This window comes from Hyperolius riggenbachi, chromosome 3 (genome assembly GCF_040937935.1).
Source record: "Hyperolius riggenbachi isolate aHypRig1 chromosome 3, aHypRig1.pri, whole genome shotgun sequence".
Lineage (NCBI taxonomy): Eukaryota > Metazoa > Chordata > Amphibia > Anura > Hyperoliidae > Hyperolius > Hyperolius riggenbachi.
Genome location: NC_090648.1, coordinates 196,888,407 through 196,909,252, shown reverse-complemented (window position 1 = coordinate 196,909,252; position 20,846 = coordinate 196,888,407). Strand labels below are relative to the sequence as shown.

The window sequence follows — 20,846 nt, the reverse complement described above, 5'->3', positions numbered from 1 at the left end:
ACCTTTTGCGCAATATATGGAGATTTTGCTGACTCCCTTTTGAAAATGCTACTTGCCTGTTAGTGTTTAAAAGGAAATTCCGCTTTCTTTATAAAAATGCCATAGATGAATGCACACAAGTTTATCAGTACAAATTCTGGGGTCCCCTCCGTAGCGATGGCAGCTTCTTCGTATGTGCCATGGAGGGGACCCCAGAAGAGTTTCTGAAGGTGGAATTGCAGCGAGGGACACAGAGGCTTCTAGAAGCTGGAGGAAGCCTCAGGTAATTAAATCTGCTATAATTATTTTCACCTCATGTATCGCGTACACACGCCGTACTTTAGCAAACGACGGGTCCGTCAGACTCTCCCGTTGGGCAGACGTTCTGCTGACAGTAGCAGCACGTGTGTACAAGCTTTCGGCAGGCAGATAAGATGGTTTCTGACATCCCCCAGTTGCAGCGGCTTTTCCCCAGGTAGTTATACCTCTGCGTTTATTTGTTACTGGGATATCTACACTATAGTGTTATAAATGTAAAACTTTTTTTTTTTTTAAACCTTACTGAAAATAGTTTATTTTATACTATGCAAGATGGCAAAAACCATTTGACTCATTTTCATGAGGAACACAATTCCATAAAGTGCACATTCTCAATCTTCAAGACTTCTGGTTACAAATTTTGAGACGACTTCTTCTTCTTCTTGAGTTTCGTTAAACATCTCACATATGTCTTCTCCTGATCTGGAAGCAGCTTGAAGTCATCCAGGTTTTCTGAGCAAAAGGTAATTCTGTGGAAGTACATAGCATGTCTTATTTCAGAAATGAGTGGCTGGGTAGATTATGAATAGTAACCTTACAGTTATAAATACGGAATATGGAACATCAAACTATATGTTATGCACTCTTTAGCAGTGTTCTCTAGAGCTGGAGTACCGAGGAGGCAACCCAGGCTATTGCTTCAGGGTTTTTGGGACAATCATGGTGGGCCTCATAGGGACCTGCAGTGGACCCCTTAAATACAGAGTAGCAAGCAGCAGTGCGTGTTGGAGGGAAGAGGTTACTCAACTTTCCCGCCAGCGCAGTCTTACTCCAGTATTTAGTGACTCCATGGTTCCTAGTGCAGCCACATTTCTTGACATGTGACATTATTTGTACATGCCACTTTAGCGTAAACAGGAGCCACTTTGCCAATAGGCTCAGGCAGGAGAAAGGATACTTATAATAGTAGGACTGGTAAGTGACTTACCATGCTCGACTGCAGCTACTCTGTATGGGGTAGAAGAAAATGTCTTGCCTAGCTATCTAATACAACTATCTGGAGGCAGATATGGCTTACTCTATATGGGAGCTTACATGGCTACCTTATACCATTATCTCAAAGTGGGAATGGTTGCTTTATATTACTACAGTATATGGAATGCCCAGATGGTTATCTAATAGTACAATCAGAGGGGCAGACATGACTACTTAACCACTTGCCGACCGCACGCTTATACCGTGCGTCGGCAAAGTGGCAGCTGCAGGACCAGCGACGCAGTACTGCGTCGCCAGCTGCAGGCTGATTAATCAGGAAGCAGCCGCTCGTGCGAGCGGCTGCTTCCTGTCAATTCACGGCGGGGGGCTCCGTGAATAGCCTGCGGGCCGCCGATGGCGGCTCGCAGGCTAAATGTAAACACAAGCGGAAATAATCCGCTTTGTTTACATTTGTACGCAGCAGCGCCGTAAGGCAGATCGGCGATCCCCGGCCAATCAGCGGCCGGGGATCGCCGCCATGTGACAGGGGACGTCCTGTCACTGGCTGCACAGGACGGATAGCGTCCTGTGCAGCCCAGATCTCCCGGGGGAGCAGATAGGAGAGGGAGGGGGGAGAATGTCGCCGCGGGGGGGGCTTTGAGGTGCCCCCCCCGCAACATGCCTGCAGGTAGGAGCGATCAGACCCCCCCTGCACATCATCCCCCTAGTGGGGAAAAAAGGGGGGCGATCTGATCGCTCTGTGTGGCCGCGGATCTGTGCTGGGGGCTGCAGAGCCCACCCAGCACAGATCCAAACAAACAGCGCTGGTCCTTAAGGGGGGGTAAAGGGTGGGTCCTCAAGTGGTTAATACTACTAACTGGGGGACACACGACTACTTAAAACTACAATCAAGGAGGCAGACATGGCTACTTAATACCACCATCTGGGGGTACACGTCACAACTCATGTAATATCTGGAGGCTACTTAATATTACACTTTGGGGGAAGACATAACTACTTAATACTACTATCTTGGTGAAGCATATGGCTGCCTAATACTTCTGTCTGCAGCTCTGACATGGCTATTTAATACTTCTATATGGGGGGGGGGGGGGGTGGTGGGTGTTACACCTGCCTACTTAACTACTATCTGGAGATAGACATGGTCACTTAATATCACGTGGCAAGGGAAGAAGTTATAGTTTATTGTGTTTGCAAGTCAGGTGTAGAGATGTCGCGAACTGTTCGCCGGCGAACGGTTCCAGGCGAACTTTGGGGGTTCGCGTTCGCCTACCAAACGCGAACTTTCCCGGAAGTTCGATTTGCCCCATAAATCTCTATTGAGCAAAACTTTGACTCTTTATATTACAGCCAGCAGACACATTATTGCCATACACACTGCTCTCAATGCTGGAGGCCCACCCCCCCACCTCCAAGTAAGGTCCTTATACTGCCTACACTAATTAGTTAAGTGACAGCTGCTACACACTCTGCTAGGGAGATTTTAATTAGCCTGTTTGTGGGCTCCCACCTCCCTTCTACCCTTCTACCTATTCCCTCCTCCCTCCTAACTACTACCTACTCCCTCCTACCGGAGGGAGGAGGGTCCCATCTGCCAGGGAATTCCAGTATTTCAAAAACCAGCTTATATACCATGATAGGGATTTGAACCCAGGCCTCAGTGTATGGTAGGCAACTAACATATCCATTGTACCACCAACACTACTAGCTGAAAGTAGCTGAAAGTAGCTGAAAGTAGCTGAAAGTAGCCTAGCATGTACCATTTATGCTTAATGCAAGAGAAAAATTAGACAAGACAAATAACATTTATATCACACTTTTCTCCTGGCAGACTCAAAGCACCAGAGCTGCAGCCACTAGGGCACACTCTATAGGCAGTAGCACAGATATGTAGCCAGACATGGCCTTGTATTTTGTGTTCAACAGTTGTCAAGAGAAAAATTAGACAAGATAGCAGTGTTAGGAAGACTTGCCTAAGGTCTCCGACTGAATAGGTGCTGGCTTACTGAACAGACAGAGACAAGATTCGAACTCTGGTCTCCTGTGTCAGAGGCAGAGCCATTCACCATTACACCATGCAGCCACTGCTTACAGACATGTAGCCAGACATGGCCTTGTATTTTGTGTTCAACAGTTGTCCAAAGAGAACCCCAGATAGCCAGGTAGATTCATCTCTCTCTCTCTCGCTCTCTCTTTCTCACCAACACTACATGCTGAAGCCAGCCTAGCATGTACCATTTATGCTCAATCCATTTATGCTCAAAATACAATTCCGCGGAAAGCGGTGACCATCCCTACTAGAGAGAGAGAGAGAGAGAGAGAGAGAGAGAGAGAGAGAGAGAGAGAGAGAGAGAGAGATATGAATCTACCTGGCTATCTGAGGTTCTCTTTGGACAACTGTTGAACACAAAAGACAAGGCCATGCCTGGCTACAGATCTGTAAGCAGTGGATGGCATGGTGTAATGGTGAAGGGCTCTGCCTCTGACACAGGAGACCAGAGTTCGAATCTTGTCTCTGTCTGTTCAGTAAGCCAGCACCTATTCAGTAGGAGAACTTTGGCAAGTCTTCCTAACACTGCTATCTTGTCTAATTTTTCTCTTAACAACTGTTGAACACAAAATACAAGGCCATGTCTGGCTACATGTCTGTAAGCAGTGGCTGCATGGTGTAATGGTGAATGGCTCTGCCTCTGACACAGGAGACCAGGGTTCGAATCTCGTCTCTGTCTGTTCAGTAAGCCAGCACCTATTCAGTAGGAGACCTTAGGCAAGTCTTCCTAACACTGCTATCTTGTCTAATTTTTCTCTTGACAACTGTTGAACACAAAATACAAGGCCATGTCTGGCTACATGTCTGTAAGCAGTGGCTGCATGGTGTAATGGTGAATGGCTCTGCCTCTGACACAGGAGCCCAGAGTTTGAATCTCGTCTCTGTCTGTTCAGTAAGCCAGCACCTATTCAGTAGGAGACCTTAGGCAAGTCTTCCTAACACTGCTATTTTGTCTAATTTTTCTCTTGACAACTGTTGAACACAGGGTTCGCGAACCGAAAATCGGAGGTTCGCGGCATCTCTAGTCAGGTGTTGTTTCCAAATCAGCTCCTCTCAAGCCTGCTAGATGGTTGCACAGGAACACGGATTTTCAGAGGGCATACCATTACAATACTAACAAGGATGGAGGGAAGGAGCTCACACAATTGTAAGTACATATGTAAGTGTATGTGTATATATATATATATATAATTTTTTTTTTTTTTTAATGGCAAATGCCACCAAGCTCCAGAATGAGACTGAACTAGTAATCTCCCAGTTATTAATGTGGAGAAGGGAATATATTATATTTATATATTATATTTTCTGCCATGAGATTAAATTGTAGCATTTTAAGATTGTAGATGGATCACTCAATCATAGTGCGGCAAATCTCTTGTGTAGCAGCTCTCATTAAAATCAATATGATGCAATCAACGCGATTGATCTCGGGAGATTTGTGTTGTGTGACTGAGAGATTAAAAGCTCACTATGAAGCTCATGCCCTGCTGTCAAGATTGCAGCACAAACTCAGATGTAAATATGGAATCTTGCTGTATCCATTACTACCAATGACAAAATATAAATATACCATTTAAGGGTGCGTCCCTTCTATAACTACATTAAGCTACTTTGGTGATTTTTTTATTCACTTAACTGAAATGACTAAATTAACTAAAGATATTGCAGAAAATGAAGAAAAATAACACTTTGGCCTCTTGCACACTGCAAGCGATTCAGATTCAGATTTCGCTTTTTAATCAGTTTTTACATCCAATTCAGATTCCAATTTGCAATTTGCTCCCTGCACACTGCAAATCTGAATCTGAATTGGATGCTAAAACTGATTAAAAAGCGGAATCTGAATCTGAATCGCTTGCAGTGTGCAAGAGGCCTTTAAAGGGATCTTAACAGCTCATGGTTTCAAATAGCTGAAAAGGCTGCCATGTTTGAGATGTTAACCCCCCTGCTCCCTTTTCACTGCCATTAACCAGGGTTGGTGTGAAATTCATCAAGTGTGACTAATGTTATCTGTTTGAAGCACTTCCCACTCATCCCCCACCCTAATGCTCAATGGGTTTGTTTGATCTAAGCTTGTGGGCAATTAAGTCTAATTATGTGAGTTCTTATCTGCCTCCCATCTTTTGTTGCTTGTGACCAGCTTCCCTGAAGGAGGAAGGACAGGAAGTAGAAGGATTCTGCCTGCAATTAACCCTTAAATGTAAAAAGATGAGATACAATGAGTTTTTTTTTTTTTAAATAAAGAACCACATTTTTAGCATGCAATTTTAATTTGCTATTGAGCTGCCCTGGGAGTTAAAAATGATGCTCAGTTCCCTTTAAATTGACTATATATTACTCCATGACTCTGTTTGCAGATAAGAAAGGTTTTTTTTTTTAAAGTTTGTTATTACAGTTGAGTAAAGTTGACCAACCTTTCCTGGGTCTCTCCCACTGTTACTCGGATTTTCTTCACTAGAATTCCTGGAGCGTTGGCCCAAGGCATTTTCGTTTGAATGGTGTACCAGAAATTCTTTATATCATTAATGCCATCCCACCTTAGCTTGATCACCATCAGATGTCCAATGTCGTTGTCCAGTGTAATAAGGGAGGAATAGGTTCCACTTTCCTTGATACCATCAACTCTGAAATAAATAGTAACCATTGATAGCACATATATTTACTGTGTTTTAGAGCTGTTTGAGAATACACATCCTAATGTATAAACCCATTTACATCCTAATGTATAAACTTATTTACAGGTCATCATCTGAACATCCCCCAGTGGCTCTGAAATGTATTCATGACTTGTTCACTTCCAAACTACCAGGTTCATTTAACATCCAAAATTCAGGTATATCTAATTTTTTTTTCCTTTTAGAATTTTTTTTTCAAATTAATTATGTAATAAAAGTTTTGTAAAAATAGCTGCAGTTTTTGTTTAGGAATAAGGAAGATAACTGTTACACCGGTCAATAGATCTTCATGTCCTTATCATCAATCACACCTAGCTACCTAATACAACTATCTGGAGGCAGACATGGCTACCTTATACTATTGTCTGAAGGCAGACGCAGGCCTAGCTGCTTAATATTACTATATAGGGCGCACAAATGGTTATCTAATAGTACAATCAGAGGGGAAGACATGACTAATTAATACTACTATATGGGTGGGGGGTGGACCTGCCTACTTAAGTACTATTTGGAGGCAGACATGGAAAGCTAACATCACGTGGCTAGGGATATGGAAATTATATAGAGAAAGAATAGGCACTTGCTTACATGAGCAGTGATCATGTTATTTTTACTTCCTGTGTAATGCAATAGAGAGAAGTGGCATGACCATTACCTGCCAATCACAGACTTTCAAATTGGACATGTAATTATCTCTATTTGTAACCTATTTTTGTCTCCAAAACTAATAACAAAAGTCATTTTGGTTGATGTTTACCTTTAACCAATAGACCTGCATGGAATCTAAGTACTTATTTCAGTCATTTCAGTCTTACTCCACATTTTTAAAGAGACACTGAAGCAAAAAAAAAAATTATGATGATTTGTATGTATAGTACAGCTAAAAAATAAAACATTAAGATCAGATATTTCAGTCTAATTGTTTCCAGTACAGGAAGAGTTAAGAAACTCCAGTTGTTATCTCTATGCAAAAAAAACCATTAAGCTCTACGACTTTCAAAGTGGTGGAGAGGGCTGTCTTCTGACTTTTAATATTTCAACTGTTAGTGAAGAATTTTCTTTTTCTCTGCCAGAGGAGAGGTCAATAGTTCACAGACTGCTGTGAAAAAGTCATTTTGAATGCTGAATGTTGTGTAATCTGCACATATTATAGAATGATGCAATGTCAGAAAAAACACTATATACCGTATTTCGCGCCGTATAAGACGCTCCGGAATATAAGACGCACCCAGGTTTAGAGGGCAAAAACCAGGGGAAAAAAGATATACTAATCCTGGTGTGTCCATGTTCCAGTAGCATCTAATAATGGTGTCCCCTTCTGTCCTCTTTGACCTCCTGTGTGTCCCCTTCTGCCCCAGGTGTCCCCTGTGTATCCCCAGGTGTCTTCTTCTGTCGCTGGGTGTCCCCCTTCCCCTTCTGCCCACTGTGTGGCTGCTCTGTCCATCCTCTGTCCCCAGGTGTCCCCTGTTGTGTTGTGTTCTTCTTTGACTGCCCCCCCCCTCCCCACACACACACACTCCTGACCCCTGTGTAGCCTCTGTCCAGCCCCCTTGTCTGTATGATCTCCTTGCGTATTACATGCCCCCCTTCCTCCCCTCCCTGTGTGGTCTCTCTGTCTCTGCATTAATGTCCCCCCTTCTGTTACCTGTGTGGCCGCTCTGACAAGCCCCGTATTATGTGTCTCAGCTCATGCATATAAAGTATTTCATTGCGTCCCGCATGGCCGCTTTGTCCCGCCCCCGTCGGAAGCCCCGTATTATTTGTCTCACCTCATGCATATAAAGTATTAACTTGCATCCCGCGTGGCCGCTTAGTCCCCCCTCCCCTGTCGGTGTCTCCCCGTGCCTGTTAAAAGTAACGCCAGACAGCGTAGCTTACTGCATCCATGCTGCTTTGGGATCGCCGATGTCCTCACTTCTCGCTCTAGTGACCGGCGCTTGTGGAGATGACATCATCTCCACAAGCGCCGGTCACTAGAGCGAGAAGTGAGGACATCGGCGATCCCAAAGCAGCATGTATGCAGTAAGCTACGCTGTCTGGCGTTACTTTTAACAGGCACGGGGAGACACCGACAGGGGAGGGGGGGACAAAGCGGCCACGCGGGATGCAAGTTAATACTTTATATGCATGAGGTGAGACATAATACGGGGCTTCCGACGGGGGCGGGACAAAGCGGCCACGCGGGGCGCAAGGAAATACTTTATACGCATGAGTTACTACGGGGCTTGTCAGAGCGGCCACACAGGTAACAGAAGGGGGACACGGCACACCATAGTGACAGACATGCGGCTGGGATTATGCAGGGAATCCCCGATGATGCGGCGGGTCGGCGGTTTGTAACGGCGGGCGATCGGAACTCGGGGATTCCCTGCCTTTGCCGTATAAGACGCAGTGACTTTTTCTCCCCATTTTTGGGGGAGAAAAAGTGCGTCTTATACGGCAGAAAATACGGTACCTGAAAATAATTATGAGAATATTTTCTTTCCTGCTAATTTTCTAGTAATTATTCATAGTACACAACCAATTCATTATATCATATTTTTTTTCGCTTCAGTGTCTCTTTAAATCCTTTAAACAAAATCACATTTAAAAAAACTGAGGATAAAAATAAAGTTTTTGCCTTTCTGAGCTGCAAAATGAAAGAAACCTCATAATATGCCTGAAGCTTGCTATTAACATATCTTCATTAGTCCTAACACCCCTCCAGTTTCAAGTGTCGTTCAAGAGAATAAATGTTTCCCAAGGTAACATTTTCCAGCAAAGGGCCTATTTAGAAAGAAATTGTTTGGAATTAGCTCCTAGCATAGCCTTGTGCATCAGACAGCTTGTCCAATACAAGATCTAGTAGCTCTTAATTTTAAGAGGAATGAAAGAACCTTAACTCCAGCATTCTGCATGCTCACAAAAACATTAAAGGGACCATGTTGTTGATCCATGTATATGAATCCACAACAAAAGGCTTGTACTAAAAATGCAGCTGCTGTTTCTTTCTCTATAAATATTTTCATCTTCCTTATCCAGCCAGCATGGTCAAAAGTGCAGACCTGTATTATTATTAAAGCAAAGGGCGTCTCCTTGTTGCATTTCAAAAAATACTAGTGCAGCTCCTGTGCCATTGTGCAAAGAGGGAAATCTTGGTGGAACAAATAAGACAGCCCCACTGTGGCCTAATGGATAAATGCGGTGAATGCTGTCTTACCATTGTACAAGCGTTTCATGCTGGTAGTATTAGGAAATGCCCTAGGAAATTTAATAAGATCTGGGATAAGTGGCTGGCTACACATGGGTCTGATGTGAGTTTTTTTTTTTTCTTGAAGAGTTCCAATACAGCAGCAAATGCAAGCAAAAGCCAGGCTTCAATAAATCCTTGGAGGACACACAGTAGGGATCAAGTAAGAGATGCGCTGGGACCGGCCAGCTGACATCTGCCCATATACTTATCACTCGTGATAGGCAGGTGGACTTGTCTTTCATGCCCCATGTATAATTATCTGCTAGCAGCTGTCATAAAATGGTGCCCCAAACAAGTGCCCAAGGGTTCCAAAGTGGTTCAAAAGAAATAAATATGGCACCCTCCATGTTTTTCTCATTTCAGGTTTCTCTTAAAGCGCACTCAAACTCTTGCACAGCACACAATAAAAAGTCTTTATTCCACTTATGGTTGCTGAAGAAATTCGCTTTTCTGAGTTGTGTGTTTGTTTAGGCAGTTAAACCTGTCTAATTAGTGCTTATCAGCTACATATAGTAAACACTGAGGCTTAACCCTTGCAGTGCCTTCTGCAGAAGTGTGAAACCGTGTAAAACTTCAGATTTTTTAGGATTTTCAATACATTTTAATGAAGAAAATATTTGTCTATAATGGTTTTCATGCTGTGGCTAATCTTTTAGAGCAACAAGGAAGTTCTGAGTTTAGTCCCACTTTAATTAAATGTGTTACATATCCATAAAAATTATATATTACATACTCTAATCTTGGTAACTGTTAGTGTCTATCATTTTATTAGCAGGCCTTAGTTAATCCACAGTTAGCATCAGTTTCATAGAGAGTATTAAAGGGAACAATGAAATAAGTAAAAAAAAAAAAAAAAAAAAGTTTCACTTACCTGAGGCTTTCCCAGCCCCCTGCAGCAGTCCTATGCCCAAGTTGGTACTCAAAGATCCTTCGATCCCTCGCCGCGGCTTGGTTTCATTACTGCCAACTTACAAATTGACGGCCTGCACATCCTCATATACGTTCACATCTCCAGGCGCTTCCTGCGCAGGTGCAGTACGTGAAAATATCTACTTCGCCTGTCCAGGACGATCCCGGCTACTGGAGCACGAAAGAGGATGCACACGGCCATGCAGGCGCAGTTGCCATCATCTGGCAGTATCTTATTTGTAGTGGAACCGCACTCAAACGGCCAAATCCCTAGAACAAGGGACGAGATGTGCTGGACCTTCCCTCTGGGTACCGCCAGAGTGTATACAGCAAAGCAAACAATTGAGGTCCGCACAATCTTCAAATCGTTTTCAAATCTTTATTATCAAAAAGGTTAAAACACAATGCCATCAGCAGCAACAGTCAGCTGTTTCGGGCTCCTGCCCTTTTTCAAGCCGATCATCTGGCAGTATCGAAACCACGCTGTGGGGGAGGACCAGAGGATCATTAAGTACCGACGTGGGCATAGGGCAGCTGCAGGGGGCTGGGAGAAGCCCCAGGTGAAACTTTTTTTTTTTTAACTTATTTCAGGTTCCCTTTAAGATAAAAGGGGGGGGGGGTGAGATTTTCTTGGTGATCCATCTGTTTTCAGCTCTGCACACGTGGGCTGTAGTTGGAGGGTGTTCTCTATTCATTTCATCAGTGCATTTTCTTATACAGATCTGAAGTAAGCTAAGAGGTATTTTCCTTGAACATTATTTAGTTAAACCAAACAATATCTGTGGTACTTACATAGTTAAAGGTACAGCTTCAGCATCCTGCTTGGCCCCAGTCAGAGATACTATTAATTGTGGAAACAATTGCTTATCCTCAATTTCATTGGTTAACTGTATCTTGAACTGGTAATGGTAAGCTAGAGCAAAAAAAAAAGAATAGTCAAAAGCATCAAAATGCAATAGTCGGTCATGTAGAGTAACATATATTGATCAATGAGAAAAACGCTTCTGCCACAGAAACGGCTATTTGCTCTCCTTTAGTTAAATCACTTTTGACTGTGTAGATCATGATAGACTGTGGTATATTCTCATGAAATGGGGATACCAGACCACCTCATTTACCTTTTTGAGGAATTCTTGTGCAAACCAAGAAACAACAGTTAGAACTGAGTATTGAATGACAGACTGGTTCACAATTGCTAAAGAAGTGGGAAAAGTGTTCATATGCTTTACTAGGTTTAAATTGCTTTAACAGTGAACTTGTACCATCCGAGAAGATTGGATGCTTCAACAAAAAAGTTGGACCTAAGACATCTTTCACACTGAGCTGAAAAGTGGCAACCACACAGTACCATGTCCGCTGTGCCACAACACAACAGACTATTCAATTCAATTCAATTCACTTTATTGTCATTGTGTAACACAACAAAATTACTTTTCATGACAACCCATATGCAATTCATTTTTTCTCCTGAGATATCTCCAGGGAGATAATTTTCATCTTCTCTTTAAAATAACTTTTTAGCATTTTACATTTGCAAAGGTACCCAAGCATTGGTGGAAAAGTACTATCAAAATTATTTAGAGCACTTTCTTGCTTGCTGGAGGTTTAAAAGGCATTTTATGACAAGGTGTGAAAATAACACCTAGGAGAAAACTCAGGAGAAAAAGTGAATTACATATGGCTCATTGAGTGAAAGGGCTCTTAGTCTGGATAGGTGAGAAGAGAAAGAAATTGGTGCCACACACATTTTTGTGGGCATGGCTAAAATGGAGTGGTTTCAGGACAAGGCTAGAGCTTTTACTTGTTCATCCTATCACATATGACAAACTTTGAAAGTGTTAGGCTATCTGTTGTACACTTTGACTCCCTTTGGCACCCCACTGCAATATTGTAAGTCCTGTGGCACGCAGGCAGTGGGGTGGAGCGTGAGTGGATATACCTTCTGCAAAGCACTCCTGCTATCACCCAAGTAAGTGCTGGGATGGGAAATGCATTGGATTGGAAAGGGTTAATGTACAGCACATCACTTATACCTCATTTGTTTATAGCTCATTACATGTGACCTTGACCTACACCGCTGGCCGGCAGATTTTGCTGATGCGTATTATAGGCATCATGCGCCCATAATACTTTGCCCCAACTACCTACATAGCACTGATGGTTAGTCCCACTACGCCTTGATCTGTTGTGCTGTTTCTGCACTGAGGGTTTGCAGCCACTACCCCTCCGTGCTCTGCCTTCCACACTGTAACTTTGAAGTAATTGTCAAATGATGCAGCCATAGATGCTATCTGGGCACCACCTACAACACTGACAAATGGTTAGCTTCTGACAGATACATCCATGGGGCTTTCTGAAGTCCTGGAGCCTCAGTTGACACTGACAGTACCCTTGTTCTTGAGCTTGCCTTGCCTGGAATAGACGTTTTCAGGCTTATTAAAGTTGTACTTTTGCCTCTCCCCAGCATTGCCTGAGACTGAACAGGCTGGCCATTTTATTATTCAGACTAAGAGGAAAATGACAAGATCTCTACCCATACAATATTCTTGGCTTATGAAGGGCTTTACGGCAGGACAGGCCAGCCAATTAAAACTGTGTAACCATATCATGGCACAATCATGGCAGGAACCAGAAACCACACTCTAAACTCCAATATAAAGCAAGAGAGACATTGGTTACACACATTTGGAAAAGTAATGAGAACAGACAGGACTGGGCCAGTTTGAGTAATGAAAATTCACATTTTTCTAATTAATTATTGCTCGTACATGTGACAAGGGGTTGTGACAGAGGTGTGACTGGAGCAGGTCTTTGTCATTCTTTCTTATTTCAGAAAGCCAGGCAGTATGTTACCATGACAAGCTGATTTTTGTATGTGACAACTTTATGAATGTTTGTTCTCTATGACCCTGGACAGCTGAGACTACTCTAAACCTGATACAGTAGCAGAGTATTTCCATTCCTTGCAACTGGAAAAGCTACAAACAGGCAAAACATCTGCGTATGACTTTGAGAATCTAAGCGTGATATTTGTTTAAGAGCAAGAATAACATTTTTACAACTTCTTATTCATGGTAGTCTTTTATTTTTATTTTTATTACTTTTCAAAAGGGGATATATTCCATTAGGTTTATGTTATGTTACTTTAGGCATAAACTGTACTTACAGGAGTTCTTAGATATACTTCTGTGTCCTTAGTGATATCTGTAGACTATTTCTTACCCTTTCTAAGAGATCGTTATTGACACCCAGGGCTAATGCAGTAAGGCATAGGAGGTACATAACCAGTAATAACCTGAGTAACCTGATACGATGGAAACTGATTCTGATAAGTTGATTCAGCTTCTTTAGACCTAAGCAAAGTTGTGACCAATGAGGAAGCTGATGCTTGTGTGGGTCATCTGACAGAATAGAAATCTATATATTTCTCTACAGAGCCACAAATATTCTGTAACCGTACACTGATTTGTGGAGTAACAATGCATTCTCGGCAGACTAATTACAGCTATAAATGTTAGTCTGTATGCAGAATGAGAATGCTTTCAGGTGTCGGAGAGCAATTACGGAGACTTTCTCTTGCTTGGCTGGCCTCCCGCATATGTTTCCTCTGGCTGACAAAGATGGGACTCTACAATAAAACCGTGCACATTGGGATTCAGGCAGTGACTTCTGGTGTGCATATTTATATTAGAAGCAAGCATGTATTATTCTTGAGGAAATCGGCTTCTCTTTATAATTAAAAGGAAGGAAGAAAGGTCTTGGGGAAATTACTAGTGCTGCAGATTAGAATACATTAAATCTTATAAAGCCATAACTAGGTCATAACCCAGACACCCTGAGCTGTCGCTTCTCTGTCAGGCAGCAACCAAGCAAACACAGATTTTTTTTAACAAGTTCACTAACCGCTATTTATGTCTAGGGTGGCTAGAAAGCATAACAATTTCTGACAAAAGTATTGAATATTTTTATGGGGTCACTTGGCCAATGTTAGGCACATGTTGAGAACTGTGAAAATGTGATTCTGCTCCCCGTCACGGTATGCTCGAAAACAGGAAGGAAAGAGCAATTTTAATAAAATAGGTCTGTTTACCGCAGTGCTTCATAAAGCCAATAATAAATATGAGATAACTGCATTTCATTCTGGCTATTTTCAGGCTGTAGTAGGGAAGGCTTCTACTCTCTGGCCACTGTGAGGTGAGAAACACTGGGGCAGGTCCTAGCATTCTGGACAGAGGCCACACCCCATGTGCCAGTTTCTAGTTCAAGATCACTCTTATGGTGCCCGTACATGGTACAATGAAATAATTTAATTTTCCCGTTTATTTGACCAAGATGATCAAATCGAAATGAATCCTTTAAGAAAAACTAATGATTATCCTTTTTTTTCAATAAAAATCTGGTCGGACATGTTGGAAAAATCTTTATATTTGATCTAACGAAATAATCTAACCGAATTATCTAATCGGAAAAAAATGAAAAAATCGTACCATGTATGGGCACCATTAGTCCAGCTGAAAGAAGCCAATCAAAGCAAAAAAAAATGATAGTAACATAAATTAATGGGGTGTGGATGTTTATTGTGCTACCTTAATGGTATCCTTGCGGTAATATAGGTGTCAGTGATAGGTCCTCCTGTCACCTACATGGCTTTAGGTGACCTTGACCCTTTAGTGTATAAAGAAACCTTTGACTGGCTACCATAATGAACTCAAAGGTGTTACGTAGTCAGGAAATCCTGTCCAGTCAACATCATTGTTGTCATGGTCAACAGGTAGAAAAAACAAGTACCATAGCAGTCCACAACTCATGCCAGGCGTAATCATCTACTGTGCCCACAACTCCTCTTATCGTAGTCAACACACTAGTCTTTCAATTACAGATTTCTAGTAACATTCTTCCTAATACCAAACACATTCTGGAAAGATCCCTTAAAGCAGACCTGCTCTTACACTATGGAAATAAAGAAAACAGTAAGTACACACATCTTTACTTACCTACCCTTGGTATTTGTTTATTAAGGTGGTTCCATGTTTTACTCCATGAGTTCCCATATCTGCCTTCTCTTCAGGGTAGTGAAACTACAGGAACCAGAAATAAGCATGCAGCTAATCTTATAAGATTTGCTGAAAATGTCAGGAACACCTGATCTGCTGAATGCTTGTTCAGGGTCTATGGCTGAGTATTAGGCTCCGTTCACACCTAAAACTGCAAAACGCCAACGATTACCGGTAACGTTTTGCGGGAGCGATTTTTCCGTGATTAACGCGGAAAAATCACTGGACACTGTAGCGGTTTGGGAGCGATCGCAAACCGCTGTATGTAACACATTTGCGGTTAACGCTGAGAACACTGCCATATTAATACATGTGCTAGCGTTTTGCCTTGAGTGGGAATCGTGCTATTCACGCTCAAGTGTGAATGGACCCTAAGAGGCAGAGGCTCAGCAGGATAGCCAGGCAACTGGTATTGCTTTAAGGGACCCTGAGCAGAACACAAAAATGCCATTATGAACATACCTCGGGCTTCTTCCAGCTTCCTGTAGTCCGCGAGGTCCCTCAGTGTCCTATGGGTTCCCTCCGTTCTTCTGCTGGCTGGTTTGTTAGCCGTGAGACTGGATCGGGAATCATGAGCAACTGTGCCTACGCGGTCCCTCTGCATGCCTGTCTCACTGGCAAGCCCATCGCTGTGAGGGTCCTGCACATGTGCAGTTCTCGAAACAAAGAAACTGCACGTGCACAGAGCACGGACATGCGGGTAATGTCCAATGGACATGCGGGTAATGGAGCCTCCAATGGAGGAAAGGAGGGAGCTCAGAGGATGCCGAGGGATCTCACAGACTACAGGGGGCTGGAGGAAGCCCCAGGTAAGTTAATAATGGCGCAAAAGGTGGATCAGCGTATCACCAGGCCGCCTCCAAATGGCCTCGAATCAGAGGTTCGCTGAGCCCCCCCAGAAACTGCAAACGCACCTTGAACCCAAACAGAAGCTCTGCATATACACCAAAAGCAAAGCTGTTAAGTGGGAGCAGCTGACCAAAAATGAATTAAATTAGTACATGGCAAGGAAATGAACAGCACTACTTAAAAACAGACAAGTGCCTACCTGCAAAAGAGTGCAAGCCCCACTTGTGGGACAAAATACACACCTAGCATACACATGACCTGTCTACCACTGGAGGATGTTGGTTTCCGTAACAGCTTGCATGCAACCTATTAAGTACTCGTCCCTCCCACTGCGAAGAAGTCAATCCTCCATGGGAGGGGACCTAACACTAACAAAATCCTAACCTATGTATATGCATAGCCTGGGTGCGCAATTTTCAATTTTATTTGATTAGCCGCACCCAGGCTATGCATATACATAGGTTAGGATTTAGTTAGTGTTAGGTCCCCTCCCATGGAGGATTGACTTCTTCGCAGTGGGAGGGACGAGTACTTAATAGGTTGCATGCAAGCTGTTACGGAAACCAACATCCTGCAGTGGTAGACAGGTCATGTGTATGCTAGGTGTGTATTTTGTCCCACAAGTGGGGCTTGCACTCTTTTACAGGTAGGCACTTGTCTGTTTTTAAGTAGCGCTGTTCATTTCCTTGCCATGTACTAAGTTAATAATGGCATTTTTGTGTTCTGCTCAGGGTCCCTTTAAAAGGAAATAAATATGACAGCCTACATAAAATCCTCACTTCAGGTTCCCTTTAAGTCATTTTGTAGTACTGTACTCTAAGTATTCACTCCCAGCATAGCTGTTGTGAATCCATTGAGAATATTGTGCACATTGCATACAGAGGTGTTCTCTGTCACCCATAAAACTGGTTCAGATCGAGGGTGAAGAAAGTGTAATAGAGGAAAATTCTCCTCATTTTCCTAAAAAGTACCTGCACATCACTCTTAAAGGACTTACGAGGCGAAAAAAATAAAAAAAAAGTTCAGTACCTGCATCAAATTTGAATGCACAGAAGACGCCATCCGCGCCCTCCGTGCAGTTCCGCAGGGTCCCCGCTGTTCAACCGCCCCCCCCCCCCGGGCCGCTCCCGACCCCACAGAGTGGGGTCGGGAGCATAGTCTGCATAGACACGAGTGCGGCTGCGCAGCTCTAGGGCCTCCCTCCGATCCACGCTATAGGCTGTCTCCTGTGCTTGGATCGGGAGGGGAGGCCCTAGAGCTGCGCAGCTGCACTCGCGTCTATGCAGACTGCGCAGCCGCGGCCAGCTCCGGTGGCCATTTTACATGAGGCAGGAGAGCTCGACCCGAGCTGTGGGGTCGGGAGCAGCCCGGGGGGAGGGCGATTGAACAGCAGGGACCCGGCGGAACTGCACGGAGGGCGCGGATGGCGTCCTTCGTGCTTTCAAATTTGATGTATGTACTTAACTTTCTTTTCATTTCGCCTCGTAAGTCCTTTAAGGTGGCCACACACGATACAATAAAATGATCCGATTTTACGGCAATTCGATAAATATGATTGGATCTCCCAAAAAAATCAAAAGCTTTTTTTTTTCATTCGACTGAAAAATCCAATTGGATTTCCCATTTTTTTTCATGTTTATCGATCCGGAATGCTGGAATTTTGTTTTCAGTTTTTCTAAAGATTCTATAGTGTGTGTTAGATTGTCAATTTATTAATATGCGCAACCTAGCAATTTTCTCAGTTTCCAATCATTTTTATCATTATTGGAGAAAAAATGAACATAAGTGTGTGGTACATTGGTCATATTTTTGAAATGTTACAATCAATCAGAAAAATGTATTGCAATTCTTGAATTGAACAGATATTTAAAAAATAGTATGGTGTGTGGCCACCTTTAGGTGTACCCATGTTCTTTGTTTCTATCTGCATCCTCTACATGTGCCTTTACCAAGGGCTAACTTTGGCAGTGATGAAATGCTATTTATGTTACATACTTGAAATCAACAAGATTGTTATATGTAAATTAGAGGAGTCAGAGGTATTCTAAATGAAGGAGTCAAAGTTGGAGTCGGAAGATGTTTGTATGGTGCCCAAGGCCCTGGGTACAATAATCAAAAAAAAAATACCGGAGGATTTTAGCATTCAGATGGCAGGGTGCAGAACAGTAAGGCTCAGCCACACTATAAGGGCTTTTCTGAGCACTTGTGATTGATTAGCCTTTTAAAAATTGCTCCCCATCACTTTCATTAAATAAAAATTGCAGCGATTTTTCGCGTACGCGACCGCTGCAAGTTTTTTACGTAATTTTTGAAAAGCGCTCAGAAAGCGCTAATCAATCACAAAGCACTCAGAAAAGCGCTTATAGTGTGGTTGAGCCCTAAGGCTATTTTAGTTCAGCCTTAGTATTTATTTGTTTCCTTTTTTGCAAGTCAGCTTTAAAGCGGTATTGTCACCATAAAAATCAAATTTCAACAGTAACTGGTCTGAGTGTATTAAGTGATAAAGATGCTAATCCTGCATTCAAAACTTGCAAAACTGTTTCTGGCCCTAGTGCCAAACAGTGCCAAAAAGTTGAATGCTGGGAGTTCTTTTTATCTGTAATATATTCCTCCTCTTCCCTTTATTTCCCTGCCTAGCTGATCACTTTTGTTTACAAGCAAGGCTGAGGTGACTCAGTGATTGGATGTGTAAATAAAAAAAAAGCCTCTGGGAGGAGGGCAGCTAATGAATACACAATGAGCAAGAGAAAGGAGGGGGGAAAACAAGAGTCAGGGAGGATATGATGTTAGCATTAGCTTGGCAAGATGGCCACTGCCTAGAGTAGTATTTTCTGCTTTTCCTTTATAAAATTCATTGGAATCATTACGTGGATAGCACAATACGTCTGTTATGTAAGTAGAAGTAGTATTTATCTACTTATATATGTGTTTTTTATTGCTAAATTAGCATGGGTGTCGCTTGTTCTTTAAAGCAAACCTGAACTGCAAAATAAAGGTCAAAATAAACATACACAAATCATACTTGCCTCCAGCGTAGTCTTCTCATCAATCATTCTTCTCATCCACGTCCTGTGTGTCTCCTGTGGTCGATGGAATTCTCCACTTAAAAAAATGCAATAACCCTGTAACAGCTTCTGGGTCAGCACTCTATTAACCATTACTACTGCTTGAGCCATAGGTAAATGGACATTACCTTGCCCATCAGTTGTCCTTTCAGTTATAACTGATTGCAACTGATATAGTGAAAAAGAGCCTTAAAGAGGAACTGTTGCGAAAATCTTAAAATTTAAAACACATACAAATAAGAAGTACGTTCCTTTCTGAGTAAAATGAGCCATAAATTACTTCTCTAATTGGTGCTGGCATTTACAGTAAGTAGTAGAAATCTGACATTACTGACAGGTTTTGGGCTAGTCCACCTTTCCATAGGGGATTCTCAGCATGGCCTTCATCCTTTATGAAGACCCTCCTTAAAAAAAATGTATACAAAGATGCTGACCAGCCTCCCTGCTCACCATACACTTTTTTTGGCAGTTGGATGGAGCAACTGCCATTCACTAAGTGCATTTTGAAAGTAAAGAAATCCCTGTGAACCCCTCATGAGATTTCTACTACCTACTGTAAGTGACAGCAACATAGGAGAAAAGTAATTTATGGCTCATTTTACCCTGGAAGAAACTTGCCATATATACTCGCATAAAAGCCAAATTTTTAAGCACAAAAAATGTGCTCAAAAGTCCCCCCCCCCCCTCAGCTTATATGCGAGCCACCAACACAGGGTGGTAGTTTCTGTGTCTGGGCTCACCTGTTGTGGAGCCCCCAAGTGACCACAATGCAGCCTGCGGTCAGGATTAGCGCTGCTAGACCAAATACCAGGCATATGTAGTAACGGGGATGATCGTGCTGGAATGTGGGACAGGAGCTCCTCCCCTTGCACGTCCAGTCACTCGCATCCCGCTCTCCCTGCACGTAGGCGGCCAGGATGCATAATGGATCCGATTGGAGGAGTGGAGAGAATGCCAGGCATGTAGTAACACATGCTTCCGGGGATAGGAGCTCCTCCAATTGTGCGTCCGGCCACTCGCGGATCCCGCTGTCCTTACACGTGGGTGGCCAGGGTGCATTACAGACCCAGTTGGGGGAGCGGAGAGGAGAACGAGCGAAACGTGCACTCGAACCATTCAAGCTACTGTGCACTCCTTCATTTGCATCTCAGCTATCAATGATGTCCCACACTGGCTGCACCCATTGGCTGGGCGAATGAAGTAGGTGGGACAGCTGTGAGTAGGGCAAAAGTAGGCAGGATGAACTGTGTGAGCACTGGGAGAAAGTAGGCATGACGTGTGTGTGTGTGTGTGTGTGTGTGTGTGTGTGTGTGTGTGTGTGTCCCTGCTGCAGCCTATCAGCCTCAAAACTGCTCTTGTGCTCCTGACCTTGTGGAGGTAAATGCCTGTGTTTATTAGTACAATACTAAGTTGTTGGCTGATGCAGACTACCATATGTTATCTGTTCTATACGGGTGATTCTTGCCTTGCACATAGGGATGATTGTTGCAATTCATATGGGGGTTATTGCTGCAAGGGTGAGAGGGTTTTCCCACCCCTCCCAGCAGCAAATCATCAACCACCTCTATGTGGAATGCTGCAATAACCTCTTTTACTGATTATAGCGGAGTAATTCTTGCATTTCACATAGGGGTGTTTGTTGCATTTTATATAGTGGAGGTTGTTGCATTTCATATGGGGGTTATTGCTGCGGGGAGGGGAGGGTGAGAGGGTCCTTCCCCCTGAAGCGTTAACCCCTATATGAAATGCAACAACCACCTATATATAAAATGCAAGAAT

The 20,846-nt window shown here is 43.1% G+C and overlaps 1 protein-coding gene across 3 annotated transcripts in view; it reads right to left on the bottom strand.

Moving 5' to 3' along the window:
- Nucleotides 1-610: 610 nt before the first annotated feature.
- LIPC (lipase C, hepatic type) overlaps nt 611-20,846 on the bottom strand; it is a 169,105-nt gene continuing 148,869 nt past the window's right edge. For all 3 annotated transcript variants that reach the window (XM_068275517.1, XM_068275518.1, XM_068275519.1), the window contains 3 exons: nt 10,892-11,012; nt 5,698-5,907; nt 611-767 (listed from right to left, as the gene is read on the bottom strand). In XM_068275517.1, the coding sequence (XP_068131618.1) occupies nt 650-767; nt 5,698-5,907; nt 10,892-11,012 (449 nt within the window). In that variant the 3' untranslated portion in view covers nt 611-649. The remainder of the gene's footprint in view (nt 768-5,697; nt 5,908-10,891; nt 11,013-20,846) is intronic.